At 60.3% G+C, this 27629-nt stretch overlaps 2 protein-coding genes across 4 annotated transcripts; one reads left to right on the plus strand and one right to left on the minus strand.

Annotated features, from left to right (window-relative positions):
* Window positions 1-1380: 1380 nt before the first annotated feature.
* Window positions 1381-25979, minus strand: ZNF787 (zinc finger protein 787). 3 transcript variants are annotated; one of them, XM_057534083.1, is made up of 4 exons: window positions 25798-25979; window positions 11495-11583; window positions 10073-10170; window positions 1381-3183 (listed from the first exon to the last, which is right to left on the minus strand). In XM_057534083.1, coding segments are annotated over exons 3-4 (1074 nt in total). In that variant the 5' UTR covers window positions 10074-10170; window positions 11495-11583; window positions 25798-25979; the 3' UTR covers window positions 1381-2110. The 3 variants fall into 3 exon arrangements, with proteins under 3 accessions (XP_057390066.1, XP_057390065.1, XP_057390067.1); XM_057534082.1 differs by lacking the exon at window positions 10073-10170 and having other exon boundaries at window positions 25798-25976; XM_057534084.1 differs by lacking the exons at window positions 10073-10170; window positions 11495-11583.
* LOC130705695 (skin secretory protein xP2-like) lies at window positions 19357-26281 on the plus strand. Its single transcript, XM_057533750.1, has 5 exons — window positions 19357-19362; window positions 22094-22318; window positions 23180-23350; window positions 25398-26057; window positions 26171-26281. Exons 1-5 carry the CDS (start codon window positions 19357-19359, stop codon window positions 26279-26281), a joined length of 1173 nt encoding a protein of 390 aa, XP_057389733.1.
* Window positions 26282-27629: the final 1348 nt, after the last annotated feature.

Below are 27629 nucleotides of genomic sequence, written 5' to 3' on the forward strand. Positions count from 1 at the left end.
GGAAGGGACTGCAGGTATTGGGCAGTGTTTTCTCAGCCTTTGTTTACCCAAGCCCGCTCTGGACAAACAACAGCGTCACCCCTCCCTCCTTTGGAGGGGTCTGAGATCTCAAAATAAACTGAACTGCCTCAACCAACTTCCAGGTGAGGCGATGGCCACTTGAGAACAGGCTTCCCTGACCTATGATCGCACCTAAGATGTTCTAATATATCCTCCTGGGGAGTCACGTCTCTGCCCACCAGGTGGCCATCCGTGACCTTGGTTTTGAGCCCCTGGTTCACCAGGTGAGAACCTGAGGCCCCGAGGTGGGTGGGGGCAGGATCTGCTCAAGGACAGCAAAGCACCAGGGGGAGAGTCAGGGCTCAAGGTAGAAGAAACCCCCCTTCCTCCTTCAGCTCCCCTTCTGCTGGTAAACTCCTCTCTCTTTCTGCGGAGGTAAAAGGAACGTTGAGTCCAGCCGTGGCGTTTGGCCAGGCTGGAAATACTCCCTGAAGATCCCGGGGACGTGGTCCCCAGGACTCCAGCTGAGGGTCCCAGGACCCTGGAATTGGCATCAGAGGGCCCCACCCTGAGGACTGACCTGCTAGCAGCCCTCACGTCCCAGGACTGCTGCAATGGTGCTGCAGGACCAGGTCCATCTGGCAAGTAGCACAGCGCCTAGAACACAAGAAGCACCAGAAAGCAACTGCCCACCCTTGTCTTCCCGCCAGCCCCCTGGCCGGCTCCTCCAGTGGGGCCCTGGGGGCAGGCAGGTACCCGCTCACCCACCAGAGTCCATCTCCCGCCTCTAGGATAGTTTTGTCGCTAGGAAGCAGTGGCAGGCCAGGGACACTTCCAGCCTCCTCTGCAGTGACATGTGACCCCGTGACTATCCCCTGCTCCCCCGATGGGATCTGAGCAGGGGGACACAGGTGCAACATCCAGGCCAAGTCTTCCAAGAAGCTGGATGCAGGAAGGGGCTGCAGGGGCTGGGGGAGGACGCCCAGACGGGAGCATGGGCTCGTTTACTGCGTGGGGGGAGGCTGCCCTCCCCTGTGAGGTGAGGCACGGCCTGTGCAATTCCCACCTGCGCCTGTGGGATTCCTTTCAAAAGCAGCAGTGGGCGGGCCTTACTCTGAACAAACGCCCCAGTTCCTCACAGGCCTGCCCATCCTCCAGCCTGGATACTTGACAGCCACTCTGCTGGGGCCCAGAACCCGCTGCCGGTGACCTGGCCGGTCACTCTTCCAGGACAGCCGCCCAGTCTGCACCCGGGCGCGAGCGCGGGCCGAGCTGGCAGCCTCTCTCCACTGGCCTGGCCCGTGGCCAGTGCCCCCTCAGCAGCAACTGCCCGGTGCGGAGCCCTCCGTTTACCCGAACTCAAGAACCACGCACAGCAGGGACAATTGGATAGTGCGATTTATTGCCCCCCGCACCCCTCCTCCAACCGTGCCCAGGCCCGGGATGAGACGGGAACCCATTTTCTGCGGGGTGCGCCTGGGACAGCGGCTAGTTCCGCTCCAGCACTTCTCTGCTACCCCAGATCCAGGAGGGGGAGGAAGGACTAGGGCGAGGAAAAAGGATGGGACCCGCGAAGAAGAGAGAAAATAATAGGTAGGCGGGGTCAGGAAAGGGATATGATTATAAAGAAAATTCTAAAGGGAAAAGGACCCCTCTTTCCCTTCCCTCTCTGGGGCCCCTCCGAATGGAAAGGTCTCAATGCTCGCCATCTTCTCAACACCCCCCGTTGGTGGGGGAAGAGAAAGAGGGAAAATGGTCTTTCGCTCGTGGGTTTTGTCGTATCTTGGTCTCTCTAGTTCTCACACAACGTCTTGATTCGGGCTCGGCCGAGAACCTACAAGCATCAGGCCAGGCCGAGGGCCGGGAACCTACAAGCATCAGGCCAGGCCGAGGGCCGGGCGCGGGGAAGGGCCGGGCGGCCCGGTGGGCGTCCCCAACGCCCCGCCTCAGGCCCGCCGCACCTCTCGGGCCGCACAGGCCGCGGGAGGGGAGGGGATAGAGCGCGCTGCCGGTCCGGGGCAGCCCTCTGTCCGTTTCTCCCCGGGTCTCTGGGTCCTGCGCCGTCGTCCCCGCCAAGCCCGAGGGGCCCTGCCCCCCCGGGCCCCCGCCCCTACCGACCCTCCCCGCCGCGGCACTCGCTGCACCGCCCGCCCGCCGCCTCGTCGTCGTCATCGTCGTCGTCCTCCCCGCCTGCCCGGTAGTAGCTCTGTCCGCAGCGGCTGCAGACGGAGGGCGCGCCCACGGCGTGGACCTTCTTGTGTCTCCGCAGCGCCGCGCCCTGCACGAAGCCCTCGCCGCACTCCACGCAGATGTGCGCGGGCTCCTCGCCCCCCGCCGCCCCGAGCCCGTCCCCGTGCTGGGCGCGCTGGTGGGCCAGGAGCCCGGCCCCGTGCCCGAAGCCCTTCCCGCACTCCACGCACACGTACGGCTTGGGGGCCGGGGCGCGCCGCGAGCGGGGTCCCGGCGCCTTGGTCCCCGTGCCCGCCATGGCTGCGGCCGCCGCGGCCCCCTCGCCCGGCGCGCCCACCACGATGATGCCCTCGCCGTCGCCCACCGGGATGGCGATCTCGCCGTCCGCCGCCGCCGCCTCCTCGGGTGCCTTGGCCCGGCGCACGCTGGCCGCCAGCACCTTGGCCGCCACGCCAGGCCCCGACAGCTCCGGGTGCAGCCGCAGGTGGCGCGCCAGGCTCTTGGGCTGGCTGAAGCCGCGGCCGCAGCGCGGGCACACGAAGGGCTTGAGGCCGCTGTGCGAGCGCCGGTGCTTAGCCAGGCTCTTACTCTGCGTGAAGCTGCGGCCGCAGTCGGGGCAGGCGTAGGGCTTCTCGCCCGTGTGGATGCGCTGGTGCTGCATGAGGTTGGAGCTCCAGCTGAAGCGCTTGCCGCACTCCGAGCAGGCGTAGGGCTTCTCGCCCGTGTGGATGCGCCGGTGCTGCACCAGGTGCGAGCTCTGCGAGAAGGTCTTGCCGCAGTCGCTGCAGGCGTTGGGCCGCTCGCCCGTGTGCGTGCGCTGGTGCCGCGTCAGCTTGGACCAGTGGCTGAAGCTCTTGCCGCACTCATTGCAGATGTAGGGGGCGGGCGGCCGCGGCCGGGGCGGGGGACCAGCCGGGGGCGCCGACTGGGGCGGGGACAGCTTGGTTGGGGGCCAGCTGGGGACGTCGTCGTCATCCATGATGAGGATGTCCACTGGAAGGCAAGAGGGGTGAGGAGGGAGTCAGAGAGCCCACGTGCGAGGGCGGCCTGCGGCCCCTCCACCTGCGGCTCTGCGTGCCCCCGGGAACCTCGCTCACTCGTGCCCCCTCCCAGGCTTCCCTGTAACGGGGGCGGTGGCAGAACCGCCCTCAGAGGGCGACTGGGCCCTGCCGGTGCGGAGCCCTCCTCACGGACCTGGCCCTGGGGAGACGTCCCTCCCGTCAGTCCCCTTCCCCTCACCCCTCCTAGTGTCTGTCCTCAGGGCATCGAACACGCCCTGGCATTTTACTGAACATTCATTACCCATCCCTTAGGACTTTTCCTTCCTTCACGGCCGTTTCCCCCGCATCTAGAACAATGCCCGGGGCTTAGTAGGGACGCCAGAAATGTCTGCTAAAGGAAACAACAGAAACCAACGGGGGTAAGGGATGGAGGTCTAGGGAAGGCTCCTAGTAAAGAATGCCTCCCGAAGCCCAGGCCTCAGGCTGGGGGCCAGCAGAGCGCGGCCCCGCCAGACCGGAAGGCAGCCGCAGCGCCGTTTCCACCTTCGCCCAGGGACAAGGGCTTGCAGCACCCTGTGGGTGTACAAGCGGGAAATGATGGTGTCACATCTGGGCTCTCGGAAGACAATCCTGGCTGCGGGTGGAGAAGAGAGAAGAGGAAGGGGTCACCAGACTGGTTAATGGGATCACAGGCCAGCACGGCAGTCCTGACCCTCCATTAACTGGGACTGCAACCTCCAAACACTGCAGCCTCTATTACAGACTTCCTCACCCTGGTCCCTAGGTTTGTGGGTACTGTATGCCCAGTGCAAACAATAAAGGAGCGTGGGGCCTTGGTCCTGGCCTCTGCAAACTGAGGACACCACCACGGGCCGTCTGCCCAACAAAGCCTCTAATACAATTGCGCCCCGCCTGGCCTGAGCGGCTGGCCTCCCGGGAAAGATGAGAGCCTGCCCCCTCCCCGCAGCCTGCCCAGCTCTACGAGACTGTTCTGTGTGCACCCTTGGCGACATTTGCCTTCCCTGTCCGGCTTGGGCCTGAGTTACAGAATGGAGGTGGGGCAGGTGCTCAAGCCCGGACTCCTGCCTGGGTTCCGGCCTCGCTCCCTGGGGCACGGCCCCGCCCCCTGGTCACAGCCCCGCCCGCCCGCCTCTGGCCCCGCCCCGGCCCCGCCCCCAGGTGCACCGCGAAGGTGTCTTTCAAAGGTGAATCCCATTATAACCTACCGAACATTGTTTTCCCTCCCCCTCTCACTAGCCTGCAAGCCCATAAGTACAGCGGCCGGATCCCTGTGTTCCAGCACCTGGCCGGGAACAAAGTGCTCCAACTGCCCTGGAAGATGAACCACCGCCCAAGGCTACACGGCCTGGGAGCGGCAAAGCAGTATCTGCACGGGTAGTCTGGGTCCCAAGACCGCCTGTACAGGAAAGGGCACTGGGACATAGAATCATATATGGAGCAGGAAAAAAAAAAAATCCAGGTAGGAAGTCTGGGCCGGGTGGGGGCCGCTTTTCAAGAGATGACACGGGACCCACTTTGGTGTCAACATAAATCAAGAAGTGGCATCATGGGGATTCCCTGGCCGTCCAGTGGTTAGGACTCCATGCTTTCACTGCCATGGGCCCCAGTTCGATCCCTGGTTAGGGAACTAATATCCCGCAAGCCACCAGGCACAGCCAAAAAAAAGAAAAAGAAATAGAGTCATAAGCACATTATGTGAAGATATTTGAGAATAAAAAACTGAACCTTGGGGAGCTGTCTGCCTCTGAGCAGTGTGTCCGGGCAGCAAGGGTGGGCTGGGCTGGGCTGGAAAGGAGACTTGCTCTTTGCGGGAATTGAGCCGCACCACCTGACCCATCGCAAGTATTCTGTACTCCTTTGATTGAAATAAACGTCTTGTTTTCAAAGTTGTCAAGAAAGTTTAACAATACACCACCTGACTCAGCGATGAAGAGTATTTACAATCACGATGACAGGAACTGAACACAGCCCATCTGAACTTGTGAAACACCTGTAACTCAATCCTGGGCCCTGGATGCGGGTGGGGGCGGGGGGGTGGTGAGGGGCCGACCACCCCTCCAGGTCCAGAAACGGGGAAAGAAGGCCCGAGAAGCCGGCTGGGCAGTGAGGTGCGTGCCGCGGGCGCAGGCTTTCGCTGTAGCCTTGGGCTACGTGACTCTTCTCTCGCTGCTGCGTTCCATTTACCCCACACACTACTTTTTAAGCAGGTGTTAAGCTGTTAAATGGAAGAGGGTCTAATCACTTGGGGAGGCGGGGTTCTCTCTCAACCTTCGGATTCCTGGTCCCCCCGCGAGTGGGTGCAGGGACCAGCGCTTTCCAAGCAGCGGGCGGCTCTCACGCACACCAGAGTCTGAGTCTGCACCCCTCCGGGTCAGGCTGGAAGTCAGCGGCTTCCCTCTGGGCCACCCTCCTCATGGGGCAACTTCCCTGCCGCACAAACGTCATCTTCAAAAGGATGCAATAACTCCCGGAAAGAGGAGAGGACGGTGACCAGCACAAAGGGCTCACTCAATAAAAAGGACAGAAATGACGAGCGATCGCCATTCCCGGAAGGGGAGGGGGTGGCCCAGGCCCCAGGTCCCGTCATCCCACAGCAACTGTCACTGTCCTTCTCTCGCTTAAGGGGGGCTCAGCCCCAGCTCCTGCGCTCTGGGCCCAGGCGGCGGGGGGGGGGGGGGGGGGGGGGGTCCTGCCGCCCACGCAGCTTCCCGCCCCAGGGTGGATCCTCCTGAGCAGACCTTCTGGGGAAGCGCAGGACCTGCGGCTTTACCGGATGTTAACCTTTTCCCCCTAAAACACACGACATGCAGAGAGCCCGCAAACGGAATGCAGAGCTGACCACAATCAATGCAGAAAGACAAATGCCCCGTCAAGATACAGGTCTGGGCCACCCACTGGGAGCCCCTCCGTGCCCTGCCCAAGCTCACCCCCTCTCAACCCCAAATATAACCACCATCCTGACCTGTGCAGTAATCGTTCCCTTGCATGTCTGCACGGCTGTCACCCAAGCGCAACACCCCAGACACTACAGTTTGGTCTGTTACTTTTTTTTTTTTTTTTTTTAAAGGATTTTCTTATTTATTTATTTATTTATTTATTTATTTATTTTTGGCTGTGTTGGGTCTTCGGTTCGTGCGAGGGCTTTCTCCAGTTGCGGCAAGCGGGGGCCACTCTTCATCGCGGTGCGGGGACCGCTCTTCATCGCGGTGCGCGGGCCTTTCTCTATCGCGGCCCCTCCCGTCGCGGGGCACAGGCTCCAGACGCGCAGGCTCAGCAATTGTGGCTCACGGGCCCAGCTGCTCCGTGGCATGTGGGATCTTCCCAGACCAGGGCTCGAACCCGTGTCCCCTGCATTAGCAGGCAGATTCTCAACCACTGCGCCACCAGGGAAGCCCTGGTCTGTTACTTTTTACTTCAGTATGTCTTTAAGTCTCCTGTAAGACACGACTTCCCCCCATCTCTTGCTCTTCCTTACGATTTTCCTTTTGAAGAACCGGAGCTCTACGGCCGGTTGCACCCTTGCTGACGGCATGCTCCCAGCCCCCTGCATCTGCTGCCAGTTCGCAGCTGGCTCACCCAGCCTCGCCGGCCCCTGAAGTCATTCTGAAGGTGCAATCCTGTTCTTTCACTGAAGGCACCCGATATCTCGTGTTTCTCTTTCTGTGATATCAAGGGCCACCGATGCTCAACGCTTAGGTCTGCTGATCCGTCAAGGGGTGCAAAATGGGGCTGTCCTGTGGTTTCTCCTGCGTTTAGGAGCTGGAATCGTTTTTAGAGACTCTACATCATCTGTTGGTTGGTACCCAGTGGTAAATTTCATGTGGTTGTGGCGGGATGAATCTCATTTCCCCTTACCTGCCCAGTTTTCCAGGTTACGAACTGGTTCCCTACCATCCTCCAAGGTAACCATGTAGTCTTTCCTTTCTTAACATCATTAGGAGATCACGGATTTAAATACATCCGGTGGGCTGCACCGCCTGCCATCTTCAGCGCGTGGGAGCCTCAAGTGAGCTCCGAGTCCTTTGGACGGGACCCAGGTGGTGTCTGACAGATTCTCTGCCATCCAGCCTAACAAGGGGCTACAGGTTCATCCATACTTCCCACCCCAGACCGGCAACCGGCCGTTTCTCGAAGGGACTCTGGTTTCTTTTGGTGGGAAACAGTTTCAAAACCAAAATGTGGAAATGATCTTTGCTTTTTCTTTTTTTTTTAAGATAAAACTCCTGTGACTTCTGATACTTCCCATACAAATTCAGGCCAAAAGGCTTCTATGCGGTCTTTTCTGGGACATCTGCATCTCTGGTCCTCACTAGGGGAGGAGAGGACTTGACTAGCCCGTAACTGCTTATTTGCTGAACCCGCATCACACAGCTTCAAGATAAGCATTCTAACTTGGTTAGAATCACCACCACCACTGGCAAGTACCATTCCTGAGAAATCAGGTGAACTATTCCTGTTCCCCTCACTGATTTCACAGCCAGACCTCCACCGCCGGAGCCCTCGTTGAGCCTGCCCTGGCTCACCGCCCATCTCTAGCCACGGTGTCTGCCCGAGGCTCACTTGCCCGCAGATTCCTCGGGAAGGCCCCGCGAGAACCCTATTTGCTCAGCTCCTGCTGGTTGAGGCCATCTGCGCCCTTCAAATGTGGAAGTCAGTTTTCCTGAATATGATCCTTGGCTCTACCTTTTCTTCCCCTGAGAATCATAAATATTACTCCATTTTCTCCTGGCACAAAGCATTGCTGACAAAGTCTGACAGCAATCCCATCTACTTTGCCTTGTAAGTCATTTGCTCTTTTTGCCTAGATGCCCCAAAGGATTTGCTTCTTCCTTTAAAGCCCAGTGACTTGAATAAAATATGTCTTGTTCATCTGAGTTGATATTCTCAGATCTGTGATTTGCTCCTTCAATACCTAACTTTTACATTTCAGGAATGTTTTCTGGACTCGTAGTTTTTACCATTATCTGCCTTTGGATTTCTTCTTCAAAGGGCTTTCTTTACCTAACTTCAGTACCTGGTTTTTTTTTTTACTCTGCCTTAATCTTTACTCATTTCTTTTTTATTTTAAAATGTCCCTCTTTTTCACCTTCAATTTTCCTTAAGGAGCAATGTGTTATTTTTATTCAGTCTCAAATTCCTCCTACTTCATTTTGAAGTTAATTTGACTCCATTTCTAATTCTCCGCTGAGCTCTGCCCCCTGCGCGGAGCTGCTCTGCTTTTGCACTCCCAGGGGCCGCCACCTCCTGGCCGCTCTGAACAATCCTGACCTGCCTGCAGGTGGATCTCTGACCACCCTCCCCGTCTGTGGAGATACTATTTGCCCCTCTTCTTTTTTATTCTAATAGCTTCCTGGGGGGTGGGAGCAAGAGCACCGAACTCAACATTTTCCAGTTTCGCTCATTTTTGTGGTCAGTTTCCCTGAACTTCTGGGACGCTACGTTCTGGACAGCGTTTCTGGCTCCTCAGGGCTCCCTCTTCCGAGTGCAGGGTTCCCTGCTCTGCGGCCACCCCTGATTTTATCTGGACCTTCCCTTCTCCCTTGTGGCCAATGACAGGGGTCCCACTTGATCCTGAACCCCCTCCCGGCGGGCTCTGCTCTGCGTGGGTCCTGCCCAGGCAGGGCACTTTACCTGGGTAAAGGAAGCCATGGGCCCCAGCGGCCCCGCGCTCCCCACTCCTGGTCTGGACAGAACCCCTCCAACTTCAGTTGCTGGCCTCAGTGTGACCACCCCAAAGTCCTCCAGTGAACCCCCGAGGGCTACCTGGGGCGTCCTCCCCTCCCGCCCCTGCTAACACCACGCTGGCCTGGCTGCTGGCTTGTCCCCTTCCAGCTGTATTTTGGAGCTTTGCACCTAAAGTGTGCTGCCAGTGTGACCAGGGAACATGGGTTTTGCCCACAGGCAGTTGCTGTGTTTTTACGTGGGTCTGCTGTCATCCGGCTCAGACGCGGCATTTGCGGTGAGCTCTGCGGGGTAATTCTGGAGGGCACTGAGACGTGAGAGGCGGGCCTGACAGCGGGAGGCCGGGACCCTGTCCCTGGTGGGTGATTTCCAACACACCCGCTGAAGAAGACTCTTTCCCACCTCAGAATTGGGATGTCTCTTTATTATTCACTTTTGGACGGCTTCTCTGTCTGAACACCCTGTAGCTAAGGCCCCAGGCCGAGGCAGGACAGCTCTCGCACCTGGGGGCGGTGGGCCGGGGTCAGTGCGCCAGTGAGGCGGCGCAACGGACTCTGGCTGCAGCCTACGGACAGTCCAGGCCCCCAGCCCCCTTCCACGGGCCCCCGGCTGCCTCACCCTGGGCGGTGGCCTGGCCTCTCCCCGCCCAGCACCCTCTGGTCAGCACCCTGAGCTCGAAGGGAGAGGAGCCCATGAGAGGGCCTGCCCGAGGTGGCTGGCCTCGAGCTCGGGGCGCACAGGCAGCGCTCACAGCCCTGCTCACGGACCCCTCGTCCCGACGCACCAGGGAGACAGCTGACGGGGGCTGCCGCCAGGCCGAGGCTGCAGCTCCTGCGTCCAGGCGTCAGCCGGGGGGGCCTCAGGGCAGGGGTCCACCGCCGTCCCCCCACAGGAGGCTGCCACAGAGGCAGGACCCAACAGGGCAGGCCCAGAGCCAGGGGACGCGCGGCAGCGTGGAGGCAGCCAGGCCACACGGCTTACAAGCTGAGCCGAGGGGTGCCACGCGGCTGGGGGCACCACACGGGCAGGGCCGGAGCAGACTTGCAACAGACGCCGGTGGGGGCTGGGTCGGGGACAGCAGGCCGGACGACGGGGATACGAGAACCCACTTGTGCTTTGTAGAGGTTTCCTCAAGAGAATGAGTTAGTGGACAGGGTGTAAAATTAAAACCACCTTACTTCAAGGCAAACATGCATTTTGGAGACAGCTGGGGACACCTTCACACACTGGGCAACGCTTCGTCAGGTGAGATGAGCGTTTGTTATTGCTGGAGAATCTGTAGGTGAAATGATACAATATCTGGGATTTTCTTTAAAATTCTCCAGAAGAAAAAGCAGGCACAACCGGGAAAAGACCGCAAAGTACTGCTCGCCGCTAAGGCTAGGCAGTGGGAAGTGCAATCACCACACTATCGACGTTGGACATTTCCAGCATGAAACAGACTGTAAAATTAATTCTAAAAATGCTAAAAGACAGGGAAAGGAGGAAGGGGCAGGCCCGGCAGCATGAAACGGGGAAGGATGGGCCGTGCGCCCTCCTGCTGGGTGGTGGAGGGTCTGCGCCCCACGCGCCACGTGCCCTGAAGTCTGTTTCCTCCTGTGTAACCACGGCTGCCTGGAGCCAGCCCAAGGAGCTTCCCTCACCCCTCAGTGGATCTTAGAACTAGATCAGGCGAAGGGGCTCGAGTGCTTTACGCAATCTATCCCCAGCCCGCCCAGGCCCTCGTGACCTCTCTTGGACGACTACGACACACTGGCACCGGGATCACGACCTCAGAGCCTGTTCTATAAATAACGTGGTCGCGCCCATTCACTTCCACGCTGCAGGGGCACAAGGCCTACAAAGCCGAAAACACCTCCCCTCTGGCCCCTCGCAGCAAGAAATGCTGGCTGACCCCGTCCAAGACGCACGAGGACGTGATGCCCGCACGAAGACGCATCAAAAGCAGCATGAAAAAGAGCTCATACTTTATTTCTCAGGTGCCCTGCATGAAAGCCCCTGGAAATGGGGAGCACATCTTCACCAGAGGGCAAGGGGTGAGGCCGTGAAGGGGCCAGCGGGGCCAGGTGGGGTCTCAGCAAGCAAAGCCTAATCCCCGAGGGCTCCAAGATGAGTTCTATTCAACCCCAATAACGCTTTGTCAAACAAAACATGTGGCCAATATTTAAAAAGCGGCAGATAAAACCCAGAAAGATACAAGCCCCATAAGAACCCAGACACCCAGCTGCCCCCCAGGATGGTCACTGGCCCTGCTCTGCGAGCCTGCCGCTCCCCGCACTTCACAGTTTGTCCCCAGCTCTCCACGTCCTGGCCCACTGGTACGTGGGCCTGCCACCCTGGTCTAAAGAGCATCCCGCCCGGGGGGACCGAGGGGCCACCTGGAAACGGTGCCGAGCACCCAGCGAGGGGAGGGGGCAGCCCCCAGGGGCTCCCAGCTGGGAGGGAACTCGGAGACCCCACACAGGCCCAGGAGGCGGCCTGGCTGAGCCCCCGGAGGATGGTGAGCCCCGAGCCACGGGAGGGGAAGGGGAGACAAAGGAAGCGAGGGTCCAGGGAAGGGCGAGGGACCAGCTGGGAAGAACTCCCCAAGGCCGCCTCACCTGGGTTCTCATGGCTGGCCATCTGCTGGTCCTCGGAATCCAACGGCCCCGGAGACCACGCCTCTTCCCGCAGCTCCATGTCTGGGTCCCTGTTAGAAGGGGACGAGACGGAGGACAGAGTTTACAGGACGCCAGACTGCACGGAGGGCCCCGGGGTGGGGGGACAGGTGCTGTGTGGGCTCTGAGCGCCCGGCTCAGGCCCAGCACACAGGAGGTGCATGGCAGTGGGGACCTAAGGGCCGAGGGAGAGACGGCCCTCTGCTCCCCCACTGGACAGGGGGCCGGCCCGAGGCCACACGCAACCTGGGTGAGGAGGAAGTGCTCCGGCTGCGGCCCCCGGCCGGGGCTACCATCCCAGCTCCACCGCTGACCAGCTGGGGCCGGGGCAAGAGACCCCCTCCACCCCCCGCTCGGTTTCCTCACCAGGAAGATGGAGGATGGCCCGACACATGGGCCGTGAAGTCTACACGAGACAAGTACAGACGGAGCTCTCACCCCAAGCAAGGGAACCCTAAATCCACTCCAGGCCAGGGTCCATCCCACCAATCAGGGCCAGAAGGGCTCCCGTGCCAGGCCCATCCTAAGGTCTCTCCCCGCACCAGGATGAGGCGAACCCCACTGAGACGTGACAGTGTGTGACAGGGAGACAGGTGACGCGGGCACTGAGCGTCTGAGCAGCTCACAGTCTGAGGTCTGCTTCCAGACATGGGCCAGCCAAGCAAGACTCCACACCAGGCCTGGACACGGCGACGATGGACCCTCCAGGGACCTGCACGGGAGGAGCACCGGCCGCTCTGGTCCCCGCCCCTGGCCACCACTCGCCCTAACCCTGGACGTTTCTTATGAATGGCATCACACAGCATGTGGCCTCTGGCGTCTGGCTTCTCTCGCTGAGTGGCATGCTCTCAAGGCTCACCCACGGAGCAGCGTGTCAAAATTTCCTTCCTTTTCACGGCTGAGTAATGCTCCCCTGCAGGGACAGACCACGTGTTGTGTGTTTCTCTGTTCTTTGGGTGACAGACAGAGCCTGGGTGTTTCCCCTTAGGCTACAGTGAGCACAGCTGCTGTGGACACTGGCGTGCACGTCCTTCACATACTTGTGTGGCCTGCCTCCAGAGCCCACACTTCCACTCCCCGCAGCTGCCCGGGGCAATGCCACGTGGCAATGCCATGTGGCAGAGCCTGGCCCTTGGGGCGCACGGCTCAGCCTTCCTCCCCTTCCCGCTCTGGCCCCTGCAGGGTGGGCAGGGCAGGAGCTGCCAGGCCTGGGCTCCAGGCTGCGCAGAGGTGCGGGGCCGGCAGGGGTCTGCCTGCGTCTTGGACTCAGTGTGCAGGGCGGGGAGGCGTAGGCAGGCACCCAGCCCCGGGCAGCGGAGCCTGGTACTGGGGCCACGGCATTCCGGTCCCCTCTGGGCCCTGCTCCTTGGTGTGACATCCCTCCCCAGCAGGACGTTGGCAGGCAGGCAGGACTTCTGACAAGAAGGGGCACACCGACTGGGACCCGGGGCGGCGCCTCGGCTCCTCCTCTCGTGTTCAGGCCCCTTCAGGTCCAAACCAAGGCCCGTCTGTCTGCATGCACGCAGCTCAGAGAACCTCTCCCCACACGGTCCTTCTGTCCCCCATTCCAGTTGGGGGAACTGGCATCTGGGAATGGGGCCATCCAGCCCCAAGCATCACACACCCTGGCACAACAAGCCTGACCCATTTCTCTTGAATCCCCCCAGTAACAAGGGGCTCACCACCATCCAGGCACTGAAAGGAGCCCGTTCCATGGCCCGCCCCTCAGTAACCTCTGCTGACATCTGCCGGGAGCTCAAAGAACCGGCCTGTTTAGTTAAGGAATAAACACACGCGGCTGTGCCGAGGGGGTCGCTCACAAGCCCCCAGGCACTGTTCTCAGTGGTTGATGCAACCCTCTGGGCAGGTGTGACCGTCACCCCCAGGCGAGAGGATACCGAGGCAGGGGCGGCAGAGCCGGAACGTGAAGGCAGACCGTCCCGGCTCCAAGTCTGTGCCCAGAACCAGCGGAGCTGCCGCTCAGGGTCTGGGCCTGGCTCTCCCGAGCGCTCACTCGCGGAGTCCTGAGACCAGGAGATGGGCAGTTAACCGGAGAGGCCAGGAGGGAAGGCGGGCCCGGGTCCCCCAGTCAGATGCAGCCCTGCATTAACCTGCGCCCACGCGCCCCACGTGACCACCACCCCCAGGCCAGGGCACAGAGGTGGAGGCGCCCAGGAGCAGAGGAGGGACGCAGGCCGCGTGGCTCACCCGCTCTGCCGTCCTGACGCTCAACAAATGGTCACAAGGACTCTAAGAGCAGCGGCGCAATCCAAGGGCAAGACAAGCCAGGAGGCCAGGGAGGAAGAGGCCCCTCATAGGGGCCTGTCGGGGCCTGGGCCACCTCTGGGCGGGGCTGCCCAAGCACCCCCCGGACCCAGCAGTGAGCAGACCGTCGGGACGCGAAGAGGGGGACACCCACCAAGCACGCGAAAATTGCCGAAATCTGACGGGAAGGTGGGAGCCTGAACCTGGCAGCTCACGGGAATGGAGCCAGTGGCGGGAGGTGAGGCCGGTGGTGAGGCGGACAAGCTCTGGTTGGAGGCCACGGCGGGGGCCGGGCGGCCCCGTCAGGAGGCCCAGGGCCCTGGAGGCACCTGTGGGAGTGAGCACGCAGAGTGGGGAGCGGACAGGAGGGGGTCCCCAAGAAAACGCACAGAGGATTCCCTGAGCCAGTTCTCGTGCCCTGCACATCATCACAACCCCTGCCTGCTGCACGGCCCTCGGCCCAGCCCCAGCCTCTCCCTCTGCACGGCGGGGCGGGGAGGAGTCGATGACAAAACCAAGGCAGCTTCCGCCACCGTATCTGAGCCCATCTGCATCTGGGCCTGACAAGAAAATAAGGCTAAGGCAGGAGTGTTAGCGGCTCCACAGGCTGGGGGTGTGCTGTGCGCATCTCCCGAGACACTGATGTAATTAACCCTCTTCTCCCCACCTGTCCTGGCCAAGCCCCTCCCCCACTGGAGAACATTGTGGTAAACAGGCTGCGGCCCCTGCCTCACGGGGAGGTTCCTGCCAGTCCAGCACACAGAAAACCAATGAGCACAGGAAAGAAAAGGTGACTTCAGACAATGCAAGTGCCACGACACACACAGAGGGGCTGGGAGGGGCCGCTCCCCAGGGAGGGGGCCCCAGGAGCAGGCCTGAACAAGCAGCGTGGAGGGAGAGGGATGCAGGCAGCAGGGACAGCAGGTGCAAAGGCCCTGGGGCAGCAAGGAGGCTGCAAGGAAGGGCGGGCAAATTCTCCTACAGGGCCTGGAAGGCCAGGCGGAGGCCTGGCGAACCGTGTGAAATGCAGGGTCTCTCCAAGGGGGGGCACCATGACAACACCTGTTTCACAGACGGGGAGACTGAGGCTCACAGACGTCGCGGGGCCAGATCCCGGGTCCCTTGCAACAACAGCAGGGAGCGCCTGGACAGCAGCCAGGAGTTACTGAGCGCTGGTGGTGCGGGACTTAGGGCTGCGGCGACTCCCAGGACCCTGGCAGCCGGGGGACAAGGGAGGACACTGCCCTGCCTCCCTCCACCCAGGCCCACGGCCTCGCTGCAGGCCACGGGGCGGGGGATGTACCCGGCCTGCAGGGCCCTGCCAAGACCCCCCGGGGGCCCCACGACAGCGCCAGGCACAGACATGTGCTGCCAACGGGTGGGTGATAGCCCGATAAACAGAGCAGAGGCTCGAGGGACGGAACGCAGTGCACCCCAAATCCGACCCCCACGACCACCCCCCTTCTAGGACCCACTGCAGGAAGTGGTGAGACCCACACCGGAAGGACAGACTGGTCCTCGGACCCATCGGGCCCCAGCCCCTAGCGGGCCGAGAGCCGGGTACGACACGCACGATCCGGGTGACGAGGGCCCAGTCAGGTGATGCCGCTGCAGAGCTCACGGCCCCTGCCCGGGGAAGCCCACTTCCTAAGCTAATCCGCGGGGAAAACCCAAACCTCGGAAAATGTTTCCTGCAGGGAAGAAAAAAGTCTGCCACAGCAAGATTTAGAACAGGGTAAGAACCGGAAAGAACCCGCCAGCCCCGTGGTGGGAGAAAGTGTAACAAGTAGATCACAGACCATGGGAAGCAGGTCTACGGAGATCTCACAGCCTCTGAAACAACACTGTAAAGTGGCCGCCCCCCCCGCCCCCCCAGCCAGTAACACAGGAAGAGCCATCTTAACATTTTCTTCTCCTTTACCTTCATCTTCTCAATTTTTTTTACACTAATGGGTAATTACTTGTGTAACAAGGGGAAAAGACTAAAAGTTGGCTTTTTTCTGACGACCACAAGGACTATGTATCACAACAGGGAAATCAGGGGGTGCTGGGGATAGAGAACTGTGTGGGCCCTCAGATCACAGGGGAACGTGACAACTGCTCGGCTGGCGGGCATGCCAGTCAGGGCAGCCGCTGTGAAGAGAGCCTGGCAGGTCCTGATAATGATGAAGCCACCGTGTGACCCCAGGATCCCACTCCTAAGTGTTATTCACAGCAGTCCTGTGCGTGGCAGCCAACAAGGGGTGACAACGCCAAGGCCCGGGGAAGCAGCCAGCACACAAGGCCACTCGGAGCACGGCTCCGGCATGTGAACCGTCTGGGCCGAGATAAGCGGCTGCCAGCCTGGGGGTGGGATGGGGAGGGACCGCGCACTGGCACGGGGTTTTTTTGGAGTGATGAAAATGTTCTGGAATCAGACAGTGGTGATGGTTGCACAACTCTGTGAGTATATTAAAAACCACTAAATCATACACTTTACGAGGGCAAACTTTCCAATGTGTGACTTACATCTCAATTAAAAAGTAAAAAGACCTAACAATTCGCATGGGGCCCTCTGATTCAAACCCCGGCAACAAAAGAAACACATAAGAGAAAGAAAAGGAAGAGAGGCCAAGGGCTCGGGGGCTGCGGAGGTGGCACGGACAGAGGCCGCTCCTCTGTGGCTTCTGGGTCGAAACTCGTTTGCCAGGCGGTTATCATGTGCTGCCACTGGAACAATCGCGTCTAAGTCAATAAAGCAGGGACTTCCCGGCCTCGAGCGTCCACCTCAGGCCAGCTTCCTGCAGCGACAAGGCCTGGGCTGGCCTCCATCCTCCCTCCAGGGAACCCACAGGCTCTGGGGGAAGGGACGGAGGACAGGGAGGTGTCGGGCGGCCAGCCCCGCACCAGAGATTTCCCTGCAGCCAGAGGTGCTGACTGAGCACCGGGAGCCACGCTGCCCAGAACAAGGCAGTGAGGGAACCAACACCCCGATTTCCACGGTGGGAAGAGCCGGCAGGGAAGTGAGGCTGGCCATGGAGGGGAACGGGCTGCTCTTGAACCAGGACGTGAGATGCAGAACTTCCACCCTGATAGGCTGCTTTGCCACGCTGATGACCCCGAGTTCAGGGCAGTCGGAAAACAGCAGGTGCAAGAAGGACGCTCTGAACCCACCTTCTCCGCTGAAAGCAGGAGGTACGTGAAAGTGCCCTCCCGGCACCAGGAAGAAACATCCCGAGAGAGATGTGCTAAAATGACCTTCCTTGCTGCGTCCCCCCGGGTCCCGCGGTTACTCCCCACCACGGCACCTGCTCACCCTGGTGTATGAGAAGCACTCCGGCGATTTTCTCGTGAGGGCTCCCAAGCTCACGGAGATAAAATTCGTATGCTTTTCTCCTCTTAATCCGCCTTAGTCAGTCCAGCCGGAAGCCCTAGGAGGGCAGAGGAAAATCCTATGCCCCCTACAGACTGCAAAAGGCCCCTCCATGGGCCAGACTGGAGCCAAGATGGGATAACGTAAGGGAGGATCCGTACACAATGACCCTCCTGGAAGCTGCCCTCCAACAAAGAACGGTTCTCACGGGGCTTAAATGGTCACATGTTAACTGGTATGTAGGTGTCAACATATACCCTCAACATGGCCTCTTGGTCTGTAAGCCCTCAAACGTTTACTCTCTGGCTTGTTACGGAGAGTTTGCCAACCCAGATGCAAAGGAACGAGGGGTGCCGGGATTTAGGGGAAAGCGTCCCAGGCCGAGCAGACACACAGCAAAGGCCGGGCGGGGACAGGACAGGCGGGCCTGAGGGGGGCTGAGGCGGGGATGGCGGAACGGGGGGCGGGAAGGGGCAGGCGGGGTGCCTGCAGGGGCTACAGCAGGGCTGCCAGCGGTGAGGGAGCCCCGCGCATCGGGGTCAACACTCTGTGGTCGCCGCCCTGAGACTACTGCCAATCTTACCGCGGGATCCGTGTTTTGCACAGGAAGTCCTACGGGGGCCTGGGCAGGCGCCAGGCCTGCACCCCCGAGGGCAACCCTGTACCTGGGGGAGCGCGACACGAAATACCAAATTAAAAACACCCTGACAGGCTGAGAGACCTCGGAAGAAAGGGAAAAGCTTTTTTCTTGCTTTTTGCCCAAGGGGCTCACCTCTTCATTTCATGCCAGGCCCTGAAAACGACGGAGCCAGCCCTGCCCTGGGGTAGCAGATGAGGCACTAGAGGCAGAGGGGCCAGAGCAGGGCTGTGCAGGCCCAGCCAGGCGTCTGCATGGTACTCCAGACACGGCAGGAAGCCCTGATCGGGCAGAACTTTACTACGAGGACCTGGAAAGATGCAGCTTCTCTCGCTGACTTCTGGGGGGTCGGCAGGGGCTCCCACTGGCGCTGCTGGTCAGGGGTGCCTGGCGCAGGGCACACCTGGGGACTCGGGGACAGTCCGCTCTGCATTTCGGTTTCAGCCCTGAGCAGAGGGAGGTTACACCACCTACCAGGGAGACTGAAAACCAGCCACGGGGTGAGAACACCCCGGCATCTCCTCTGTCTCCACGGAAAAGGCCCCGGCGGCGGTGCTGCCCTGGCTCCCGGCACGGAGGCTGGAGCCTGGTGCCTCGGCCACTCTGCTCTGTGACCCTGCACATGCGGCTCAGCCTCTCTGGGCCTCGGCTGCCGCCCCCGTGCAACAGGGACCAGCAGGTACCCCTGGAGCTGAGTGAGAGGCTCAGGAAGCACGCGCTGGGGGACCAGCGATCCTGGTGGAGAGCCGCGGGCCTTCACTAAACCGGCATACCCAGGTCCCCCTGCCCCGTCCAGCCAGCCACTCGTGCGCTCATCCACTCGAGCAGCAGCTGGGGCTTCTTGCCCTGATCCGGGGGGTTGGGGTCCTGCCCCAGGGCCTCAGAGGGCAGCGGGGGAAGCTGCAGCCCCTTCCCATGCAGAGCTGAGGGCCTCGGCAGCCCCTACGCCAGCTGCTCTCAGGACCCGGGCGGCTCCCTGGGGGAGAAGGGGCAATTCCCGCAGCCAGCCTGGCTGTGGACTCTGATGGCTCCGGAGGCCGAAAGCGGTGGGTCCTACCCTCCCCCGGCCCCCCAAACGCTCAACAGTACCGGCCCAGCCTCACCCTGCTCGGACCCCCGTTCTGCAGGACCCCCGCTCTGCAGAGACGAAGACACGCCGCCGCTGGGGCCTTGAGCGATTCAATTAGCGCGCGAGCTGACGAGGCCCCGCTGGCTATGAAGTGCAAGACAAATTATCGTTATTATTGTTGTTATTAGATCCCGCCCACCTCCTCTGGATGCCTGCCCACCAATTACCCCGCTCTTTCTTCTGTTGCCAATCTCACCTCGCCCTCCTCCCCCAGCTCTGCTCGCCGGCTCCCCCTCCCCTGCCCGCCATCCTCACCACCCTCCTCTCCCAACGCCCATCCCCGGGGGCCGGCACTCCTGCCCAACGCCCCTCCAGAGTCCACTCCCCACACCACGGACCAATTCATCTTTTCAAGGCACTCAGTTCAAATAAGCAACAAAAAACGGGCAAAGGATCAGAAGAGAGGTTTCTCCAAAGACAGCATGCTGGTAAGTACATGAAAAGATGCTCAACATCATCAGCCCTCAGGGAAACGCTCATCAAAACCACAGAGAGACCCCACTGTACACCCACTGGGACGGACATAATAAAAACAGAAAACACAAGTGTTGGCGAGGGTGTGGAGAAGTTGGAACCCTCGTGCACTGCTGCTGAGACTGTGAAATGGTGCAGCCACTGTGGAAAAGAGACCAGCAGCTCCGCAAAAGGTTAAACACAGAATTACAGTATAATCCAGCAACTCCACTTCTGGCCACGTACCCAAGAGAAATGAAAACACGTCCGCCCCAAAATGTATACACACATGTTCACAGAAGCATAAATCACAACAGCCAGAAAGTGGAGACAACCCAAACCCCCATCACCGGGTGAATGGACGCACAAACGTGGTCCATCTGTAGCTGGAGTATTACTCAGCCAGGAAAAGGAAGCACTGACCAGTGCCGCGTCACACATGGACCTCGGCAGACACAGACCACGTGGTGTGTGATTCCACTCACGTGAAAAGTCCAGGACAGGCAAATCCAGTCAGAACACAGACCAGTGGTTCTCAGAGGCTCCGGGCTGGGGGATGGGAGTGGGTACACAGCCTTTTCGGGGATGATGAGAAAGTCCTAAAATCAGCGTGGTGATGGTTGCACATCCCTGTGAATACGTTAACTGTATACTTTAAGTGAACTGTACAACATGGGAATTACATCACAATGAAACTGTTACTTTTTTTTTTAAGGTAGCTCAGTTCACATCACTCCCCTGCCCAAACCACCTCCAACATGTGTCCGCTGCACTCAGTCCAAAATCCAGACTCCTCCGCAGGTCCCGCAGGGCCCCGTCGGCCCCAGTCACCCTTGCAAACTCACTTCCTCCTCCAGCCCCTCACTCCCACCTCCCGCCCAGGCCTCCTCTTTCCCTCCAGAGGGCCCAGCCCAGTCCTCCACCTGCCTGGTCCCTTCTCACCTTGCAAGGCTCTGCTCAAATGTCAAATCCCTAGCCCAACAAGCCCCGCCCACATCCCAGCGCAGGGCCGACTTCCCTCCGTGGCCACCACCACCCACCACAGTTTGGGATGGCCCTCCTCATCTCCGGCGTCCGCTCCTGCGCACGCCAGCTCCCTGCAGGCGAGTGGGCTGGAGCTCTCAGCCCACTGACTCAACAGGGCCGCCTCGGACCCTCAGCCCCTCTTTGGCCCTCCCTGGATGGTAGGTGCCCCCCAGTACCCCCAGGGCTGCAGGCACACCCCTCCATCTCCCATCCAGCTCCTTCCTCACTTCCCTTTTCTGGGGGCGTCTTCACCCCTCACTACAGGCCTGAAGACCCGGTCTGTTCCCTCCTCTGCATCTGCCTGGGCCACCCGGACCCCCAAGGTGGTCCGAGGGCCCTCCGCACGTCAGACCTGTGGTTTGAATGTTGGGGGAATGTCTCTGTGATGCCATCAGGATCTTGTACCCCTTTTTTGGTGGCAACTGTCCGTGTTTCCTCCATGGATTGACCACTTAGATGTTTTCTGTCTGGTCTGGGGCCAGCTGGGCAGACCACTCTTCCCTACAAGGATTCCAGCGTGCTTAGACACACAGGGTTGAGCGAGGCCCTTCGGCTCCCGCTCCAGTTTCCTTCTGCCTCTCTGCTTCCTCCCCCTTTCCTTCAATTAGGCTGCCTCCTGGTAAGTCTATTACACTGCTTTATTTCTCCCACCTGGCCTCTCTCAGGTCCTTTGAAGCCCTCCCCAGGGGCCGAGCAGGGCCGAGCTGGCTCAGAAAAGAGTGAGCTCAGGGTAGACACGCACAGCCCCAGTCACCACTCCCCACCTGCTCCACGAGAGACAGAAGTTTCTGGAACTCCTAGAATCCTGACCTACTGTTACGGCCGCAGGCCCACCCAGGAGTAGTGGGGAGCACTGCAGCCTCTGCCCCGTCCCAGCCACCGGCCACCACCCAGCGTTTCTAGAGCTTCCGAAACATTCGTGACCACTCCTGATTCTTAAATGTTGGTGAGTGACTGAAAATTGTTTAAACAAACAAAATACTCAGCAGGACAAAAACAAAAAAACAAAAAACAGAACTGCACCTACGGGGCATCTCATGTTCTGTCAGCCCTCAATCAGGCCAACGGGCCAGACTCCCCATCCTCCGGGTGAGCGTGGGCTCTCCCAACCTGGCCATCTGCGCGATCTGCCCGGTGCTTCCTTCCATCTTGCCCACCCGCCTTCCCCCTGTAGATCTGCTACCAGAGCCCAGCAAAAACAGCACCTCCCCCGGAAACCCTTCCCAGACTTCGCCCTTCCCTCAGCTCAGCTGTCCCCTCTTATCAAATAAGACCAGCTCGCAGGACTTCCCTGGTGGCGCAGTGGTTAAGAATCTGCCTGCCACTGCAGGGGACACAGGTTCGAGCCCTGGTCCGGGAAGATCCCACATGCCGCAGAGCAACTAAGCCTGTGCGTGACAACTACTGAGCCTGCACTCTAGAGCCCGCGAGCCACAACTACTGAGCCCATGTGGCACAACTACTGAAGCCCGTGTGCCTAGAGCCCGTGCTCTGCAACAAGAGAAGCCGCCACAATGAGAAGCCCGCGCACCACAACAAAGAGTAACCTCCGCTCACCGCAACTAGAGAAAGCCTGCGTGCAGCAACAAAGACCCAATGCAGCCAAAATAAATAAATAATTTAAAAAAAAAAAAAAAAAGGGCCAGCTCGCATTCATCAAGCACAGGCTCCACACTGCAGACCGCGCACAGGGCGCAGGAGGAACGTAATCTTGACCCCCACACCACCAAGAGACGAGAGGCCGTCCTCTCTGGGCAGGAGGGCAGGCTGCCAGGGTCGGGATCGGCCTCACCACCCACCAGCCTAGGGCAGGTGCTTCACCCCGTGCCTCCTCTTCGTGGGCTTGGCGTCAAGATCAAACGAGATGACGCGCTCCACAAGGAGCCAGGCGCCCAGTACCGCCTAGTAAGTGTGAACCAGGAGGCTAAAGCCCGGTTCAGACAAGTTCACTGGCTGACCCAACGCCACAGAGCCACAGGGCAGGAGGGCCAAGATGAAACCCGTGGGCCAGACTCCAAGGCACTTCTTCCCCTTCCACCGAGGACAGGCGCACCTGCTCCCCTTATTTCCACGATTACAAACGCGGCCTACGTCCCTGGGAGGATCTCCCCGGCCTGCTCACCCCTGCGTGTCCCCCACGCAGCCCCGGGGGGCTGCGGCCTCCCGGCAGACCCTGCACACAGAGCCCCAGGGAGCCACAACTTGCTGGCCGGCCTGACCCTGAGCCTCAAGGCCGGGGCCACGTCTGATGCGTCTCTGGGTCCCCAGCAACGTTCATTACCAGGCTGCCCACACAGGACTCCCCATTCAGCATGAGAGATGCCAGAGTTCTGCGAGCCCAGAGACCAGGCAGACAGAGCCAGGGAAAGCCCGCCACGGCGGGCCCAGGAGCAGCCCAGGGCCCTCCCCACCAGCCCCTCACCCCAAGCTCAGCTGGCTGGCTGCGCAGTGGGGTGAGGCGACGGCTCTCTCTGCTCCTACGACAGGGCTGCTGACCCTACTAGCGTGACACCCGAACTCCCCCACCTGCCTCCTAGGCTAGTGAGGCCTCCTGACACCTGCATCTCAGCATGCACTGCCCGTGTTCTCACCACCTGTGAAAGGCACACCTGAAATGAGGGGCTGGGTCTCAGAGTCCCCTGAGGCAGCGGCCCCGCCTGTACGAATCTTCACGATAGCTGCCCCACCGGAAGGGGATCCCCGAGTCCCCAAACCAACTACTGACGCCTAAGAGACCTCCTTCAGAACAGCCTTTGTCTCCCCCAGGCCCCAAGCGTGGCCGAAAGAAAGAAGCTGACACAGGCGGCGGCACCATGGGAAAGGGCCAGGCTCGGGATTCACACAGACCCACGCTCCGGTGCTGCTGTGATGCCTGGGGCTCAGTCCCCCCAGAGTGGCATGACCGCCCCATCCCAGGGCCTCCGAGGGCTCAGGATGGTGAGTACCGGGCACAGGGCCAGCCGCCTGCCTAGGGCTCAGCCAGTGTCGTCAGATCTGCAGTCTGTCTCCACCAGGAGGCCAGGGCCAGAGCTGAGTCCCTGGGGGCAGTGCCCGGCACGTGCCTCGGCAGGCAGGAGACCTCAAGCAGCACTGCGGGCCAGCCAGCCAGGGTTAGGGGGCCATGGGCCGCATCTGAGCACAGGTGCCCCGAGAGCTGCGTGCCCAGGAGTGACCACCAAAGAGCACAGGGCAGCCAGGGAGTCGCTGGAGGCCGTGGGGCACGATTACCTCTGCCTGCCCAGAACTCACCATCCTCCTCCCCGGAGTCCCAAAGTCCTCTTGGCCAATTCCCCTGTCTTTCAAGACTCGGAACACGCCATTTCCCCAGACATCCTTCCCTGACCAGAATGCCCTCCCTCTGGGTTCCTCTAGCTCCCAGGGCTATCCTGGCAAATTCCCGAGCTTCCGTGCACGTGCCTCCCCCGCAGGGCTCTGAGCTGCTCCAGGACAGGAAGTGCTGCCCAGCCGAGTGACCCTCCTCTCCCACCACCCCCGCAGAGCACTGCACCAGGACCACCGCTGTGTCCAAGGGCCCAGCACAGGGCGGGGCCTGGGCAGCAGCCTTGATGGACCAGGCTTATCCAGCGCACGGTCGACTGTGCTCTCCATCTTAAGGGACTGAGGAGGAAACTGAGCCTGGGAAAGGGGAAGTGGCATGTCCAAGGTCACAGGGCTGGAAGAGACGGAGCCCGAGCCTGGCCTAGGAAGGCCTGGCCCCAGAGGCCTGTCCACACGCTTTACACCCACTTCTATGAGATCTGCTTTGGCTCTAAAAGGAAAGCATTAAGAACCTTCCTGCCAAAATCAATACTATTATTATCATCCCTGTTTTACTCAAGTAGAAACTGAGAAATTACTTGTGCCGTAAGGTCACAAAGGTGATGAACGGTGAAGCTGGGACTTGAACCCAGGTCAGTCTGACCCCAGAGCCCTGGGCTAACACGCTGCAGTGCTGCTCCGGGGCCCGGCGCGGCGCTAAACCCTCCCTGTTCTCTAGCTCTGCTGGGTGGTGGTCAGACCTGGATGACTTCCAGGAGGAAAAGGGCTAATACAAGAGATAACGTTAGAAGGAATCTGATCTCAATGTTCTCTGTGGCTGAGGCAGGAGGACCAAAGGAGACTGCAGCACAGACAGGTAGGTGAATGCCAGCTGCCATTTAGCCAAAGAGGCTTACAGTCTTAAGAGAGGAGATAAGCCAGGATCAACAGCAACTGTGCTTCCCCAGAAGCGAGGCCAGACCCAACTCCTAGCTGGATCCTCAGCACTGCCCAACGCAGGGCCGGGCACCAGGAACCACACGGAAAACCCAAACCAAGTCAGTCCTTTCCTAAAACGCTGACTGCCCCTCTGGATTGGGCTGGGTGGGGTGTCTTCCCTGGCTCTCTCGGCCCCCTGGATGAGGACGGGGGCGGAGAGGAGAGGAGAGGGGAACGGACCTCTGTCCAGGTCTCTACCCGCTCCCTTAGGGACCTTGTTCATCTCCCTGTCCTTGGTGTCAAGCATTGGTAACGGCTCTGGAACAGCCTCTGTCCACACTCGTTGTGGCTCACTTTTCCGACTGATCACGCCATCCCAAGCTTGCCCGACCCCGCGGGACCGAGGGGCACTTATTTCCACGAACTGGGGTGTCCCCCTTTATGGCTGAGGCCGGGAGCTGGGGTTCAGGGGCGCGGTTCGGCGCCCGGGAGGCCTCGGGATGGCCATCGGGCCCGGCCACCGTCCTTGCCCTGCCCCGTGGGCCACGCGGTGCCTGACCTTGGCCCATCACTTCCCCTCTGGCGCACGCGCTTCCTGCCCGCCGCCCGCGCAGGGGCGAATGAATGAGCCTCCCGCCGGCCGGAATGCCCGTAATTATCAGCCGGATCAAAGGCCGCACGCAGCCCGCCCGGGGCGACAACGGGACCGGGTTCCTTTGAAAGGGGGAAGGAATGGGGGCAGGCCGGGGGCCACGACGGGCCCCCCGGGGCCGCCGTTTCCGGTCAGGCAGGCTGGGCCCGCGCGGCCTCCTCCCCCACCGGGGCCTCAACTTCCCCCGGGAGTCGCCACCGCTTCCGGCCACGACCGGCCGGGAAGGCTAGGGAGGACGCGTTCGCCCGAGCCTCCGGCCCGGCGCGCGCTCCCGCCTCGGGCGCGCTCCCGGGAGCGGCGCACGCGCACTCCCCAGGCGCGTTCCCCGCAGCCCCTCCCGGTGCCCCCGCCCCGCCCCGCGTCACCGGCCGCGCGCCCACTCACGCCCCCCCAGCGGCGCGCACGCGCACTCGCCCGCCCAGTCGCGCTCGCCTCCCGCCTCCCCGCCCGCCCCCCCGGCCGCAGCCCGGCGCCCTGAGGCGCGCGCCCACCCGGCCCCAGGCGCATGCCCCCCGCCCCCGCGCCCTCCCCTCACCTCCTCGGTCCCGGGGCCGCCGCGCCGCACTCCTTCTCCTCTCTCCTCCCTCGCGGATGGTGGCAGCGGCGGCAGCGGCGACTCAGACCCTGGGGTCAGGGGGACGGGCGCCCAGGCCGGAAGTGACCTTCCTGGCCGCTTCCGCCCGCGCCGCTCCCCCCTCCCCTTCCCACCCCACCTCCAGCCTCCACCTCGTCCTCGCCGCTCTAGGAAGGCGAGCCCGGCGACCCCCTAGCTGCCGCCCCCCCCCCAGCTCTATGGTGCGGAGCGGGCGCCCCAGGGAGCCACTTCCGGATGCGTCTAGGACGAGGGTCCTCCGTCCACGCTCTATGGCGCCGCGCTCTGAGGGGCTTCGGGCCCCGCCCCCTTCCAGGACAGGAGGCCCGGGCTCGGCCCGTTAGCCGGAGACTTCCGGGTGTCTAGGGAGGTGCCCCCCGCCCCCACGCCGGGCTCTCGCGCCTGCGCATTCGACTCCCGGCGCTAGTCCCGGACGGGAGGCGTCGGGGAGGACGGCAGCTAGGGCGGCTCATGCCACCCCTGGTCCTCCTGTCGTCTCTATCGTTGTAACCCCTTCCCTGCCGAAGCCGCTCTCAGCGGCTGGAGCCCGCGTGCCCGGAGGGGTCACTCGTCTGCCACCGTGGTCCTTTCTTGACTGGACTGAGCGCTTCAGGCGCCGCCCGGCGTCGATGTCCATCTCTTGAGCCTGTGTCCTCCTTTCTAAAGTAGCATTGCGCGCCTGCCTCCGAGGGCTTTTAGATACATTAAGTCCTATTGAGTACCCAGTCCTGTTTTGCAGATACGAGGAACAGAGAGATCAAGGCTCTTGGCGAAAAGTCACACAACCGAGGATGCAGAGCCTGGGCTTGAACCCGTGGAGTCTGGCTCCAAATTCTTGCATTGACCCGTGCCTGTGCAAAGTGCCTCCTGTCACAGAATATTTTTTTTAATTAATTTTTGCTGGAGTATAGTTGCTTTACAATGTTGTGTTAGTTTCTGCTGTACCGCAAAGTGAATCAACTATACGTATACATATATCCCCTCTTTTTTGGATTTCCTTCCCATTTAGGTCACCACAGAGCATTGAGTAGAGTTCCCTGAGCTATACAGTAGGTTCTCATTAGTTATCTATTTTATACATAGTATCAGTAGTGTATCTGTCACAGAATATTGATCATAGCAGCTAGGGATCCACCTCCCCTCTTGTGAGGAGGGCGCTTTGTAAGCTTAGTTAGCTGTTTCTGTTAGTAAATATATGCTTTTCAAATTCCTGTTTACACCACAGTGTCCTTGCGGGCTGGGACCCTCTCGTCCTTTCCCGGGTCTGTAGTTGGCTGGCTGGCACCTAAGCAACAGATGATTTATCGATGTTATTTATAATTATTTTCTTATCGTCATCACCAAAACAGTCATAAGCTTGGAAGTCATTAGCTTGTTGAATAACGCCTTTCACAGCCTCAATTTAACGAGATGATCTGTGTACATTTGCTTAATTCAATACCTGGCTCATAGTAAGCTCTCAGTGGAAATGGTAGTGATTAATATTACTTACTAGTAGTATTATTTCTACTACTGTGGCTGCTGTATGCCCTCAAGGCTCAGCCAGCATCAATCATAAAATGTGCATTGTTGATTTAATAATATCCTTTCAGGAAAAAAAAAAGTCCTGTATTAAGTGTAAATAGTAAGGTATGCCTGTGTCTCACCTTCAGAAATACTACATAGGTAAAATTTTGAATGCATCTTAGAATGGAGGGAAAGGGCTATGACATTAACAATAATACAAATTATTTATATGGGTATGAACTTCACCCCCATGAGACTTGTGTATAAGA

This window comes from Balaenoptera acutorostrata, chromosome 19, assembly GCF_949987535.1.
Source record: "Balaenoptera acutorostrata chromosome 19, mBalAcu1.1, whole genome shotgun sequence".
Classification (NCBI taxonomy): Eukaryota; Metazoa; Chordata; class Mammalia; order Artiodactyla; family Balaenopteridae; genus Balaenoptera; species Balaenoptera acutorostrata.

Bases quoted from the DNA above. Each gene is read 5' to 3' on its own strand.
- ZNF787 (XM_057534082.1), bottom strand. From the start codon at position 11,573: ATGGAGCTGCGGGAAGAGGCGTGGTCTCCGGGGCCGTTGGATTCCGAG. The intron at 3,184-11,494 runs GTGAGGCGGCCT...CTTGCCTTCCAG, and splicing joins GGCCAGCCATGAGAACCCAG to TGGACATCCTCATCATGGAT.
- LOC130705695 (XM_057533750.1), top strand. The intron at 22,319-23,179 runs GTAAGTGTGAAC...TGTCTCCCCCAG, and splicing joins CAGGCGCCCAGTACCGCCTA to GCCCCAAGCGTGGCCGAAAG. The intron at 26,058-26,170 runs GTGCGGAGCGGG...GCCCCCTTCCAG, and splicing joins GCCCCCCCCCCAGCTCTATG to GACAGGAGGCCCGGGCTCGG.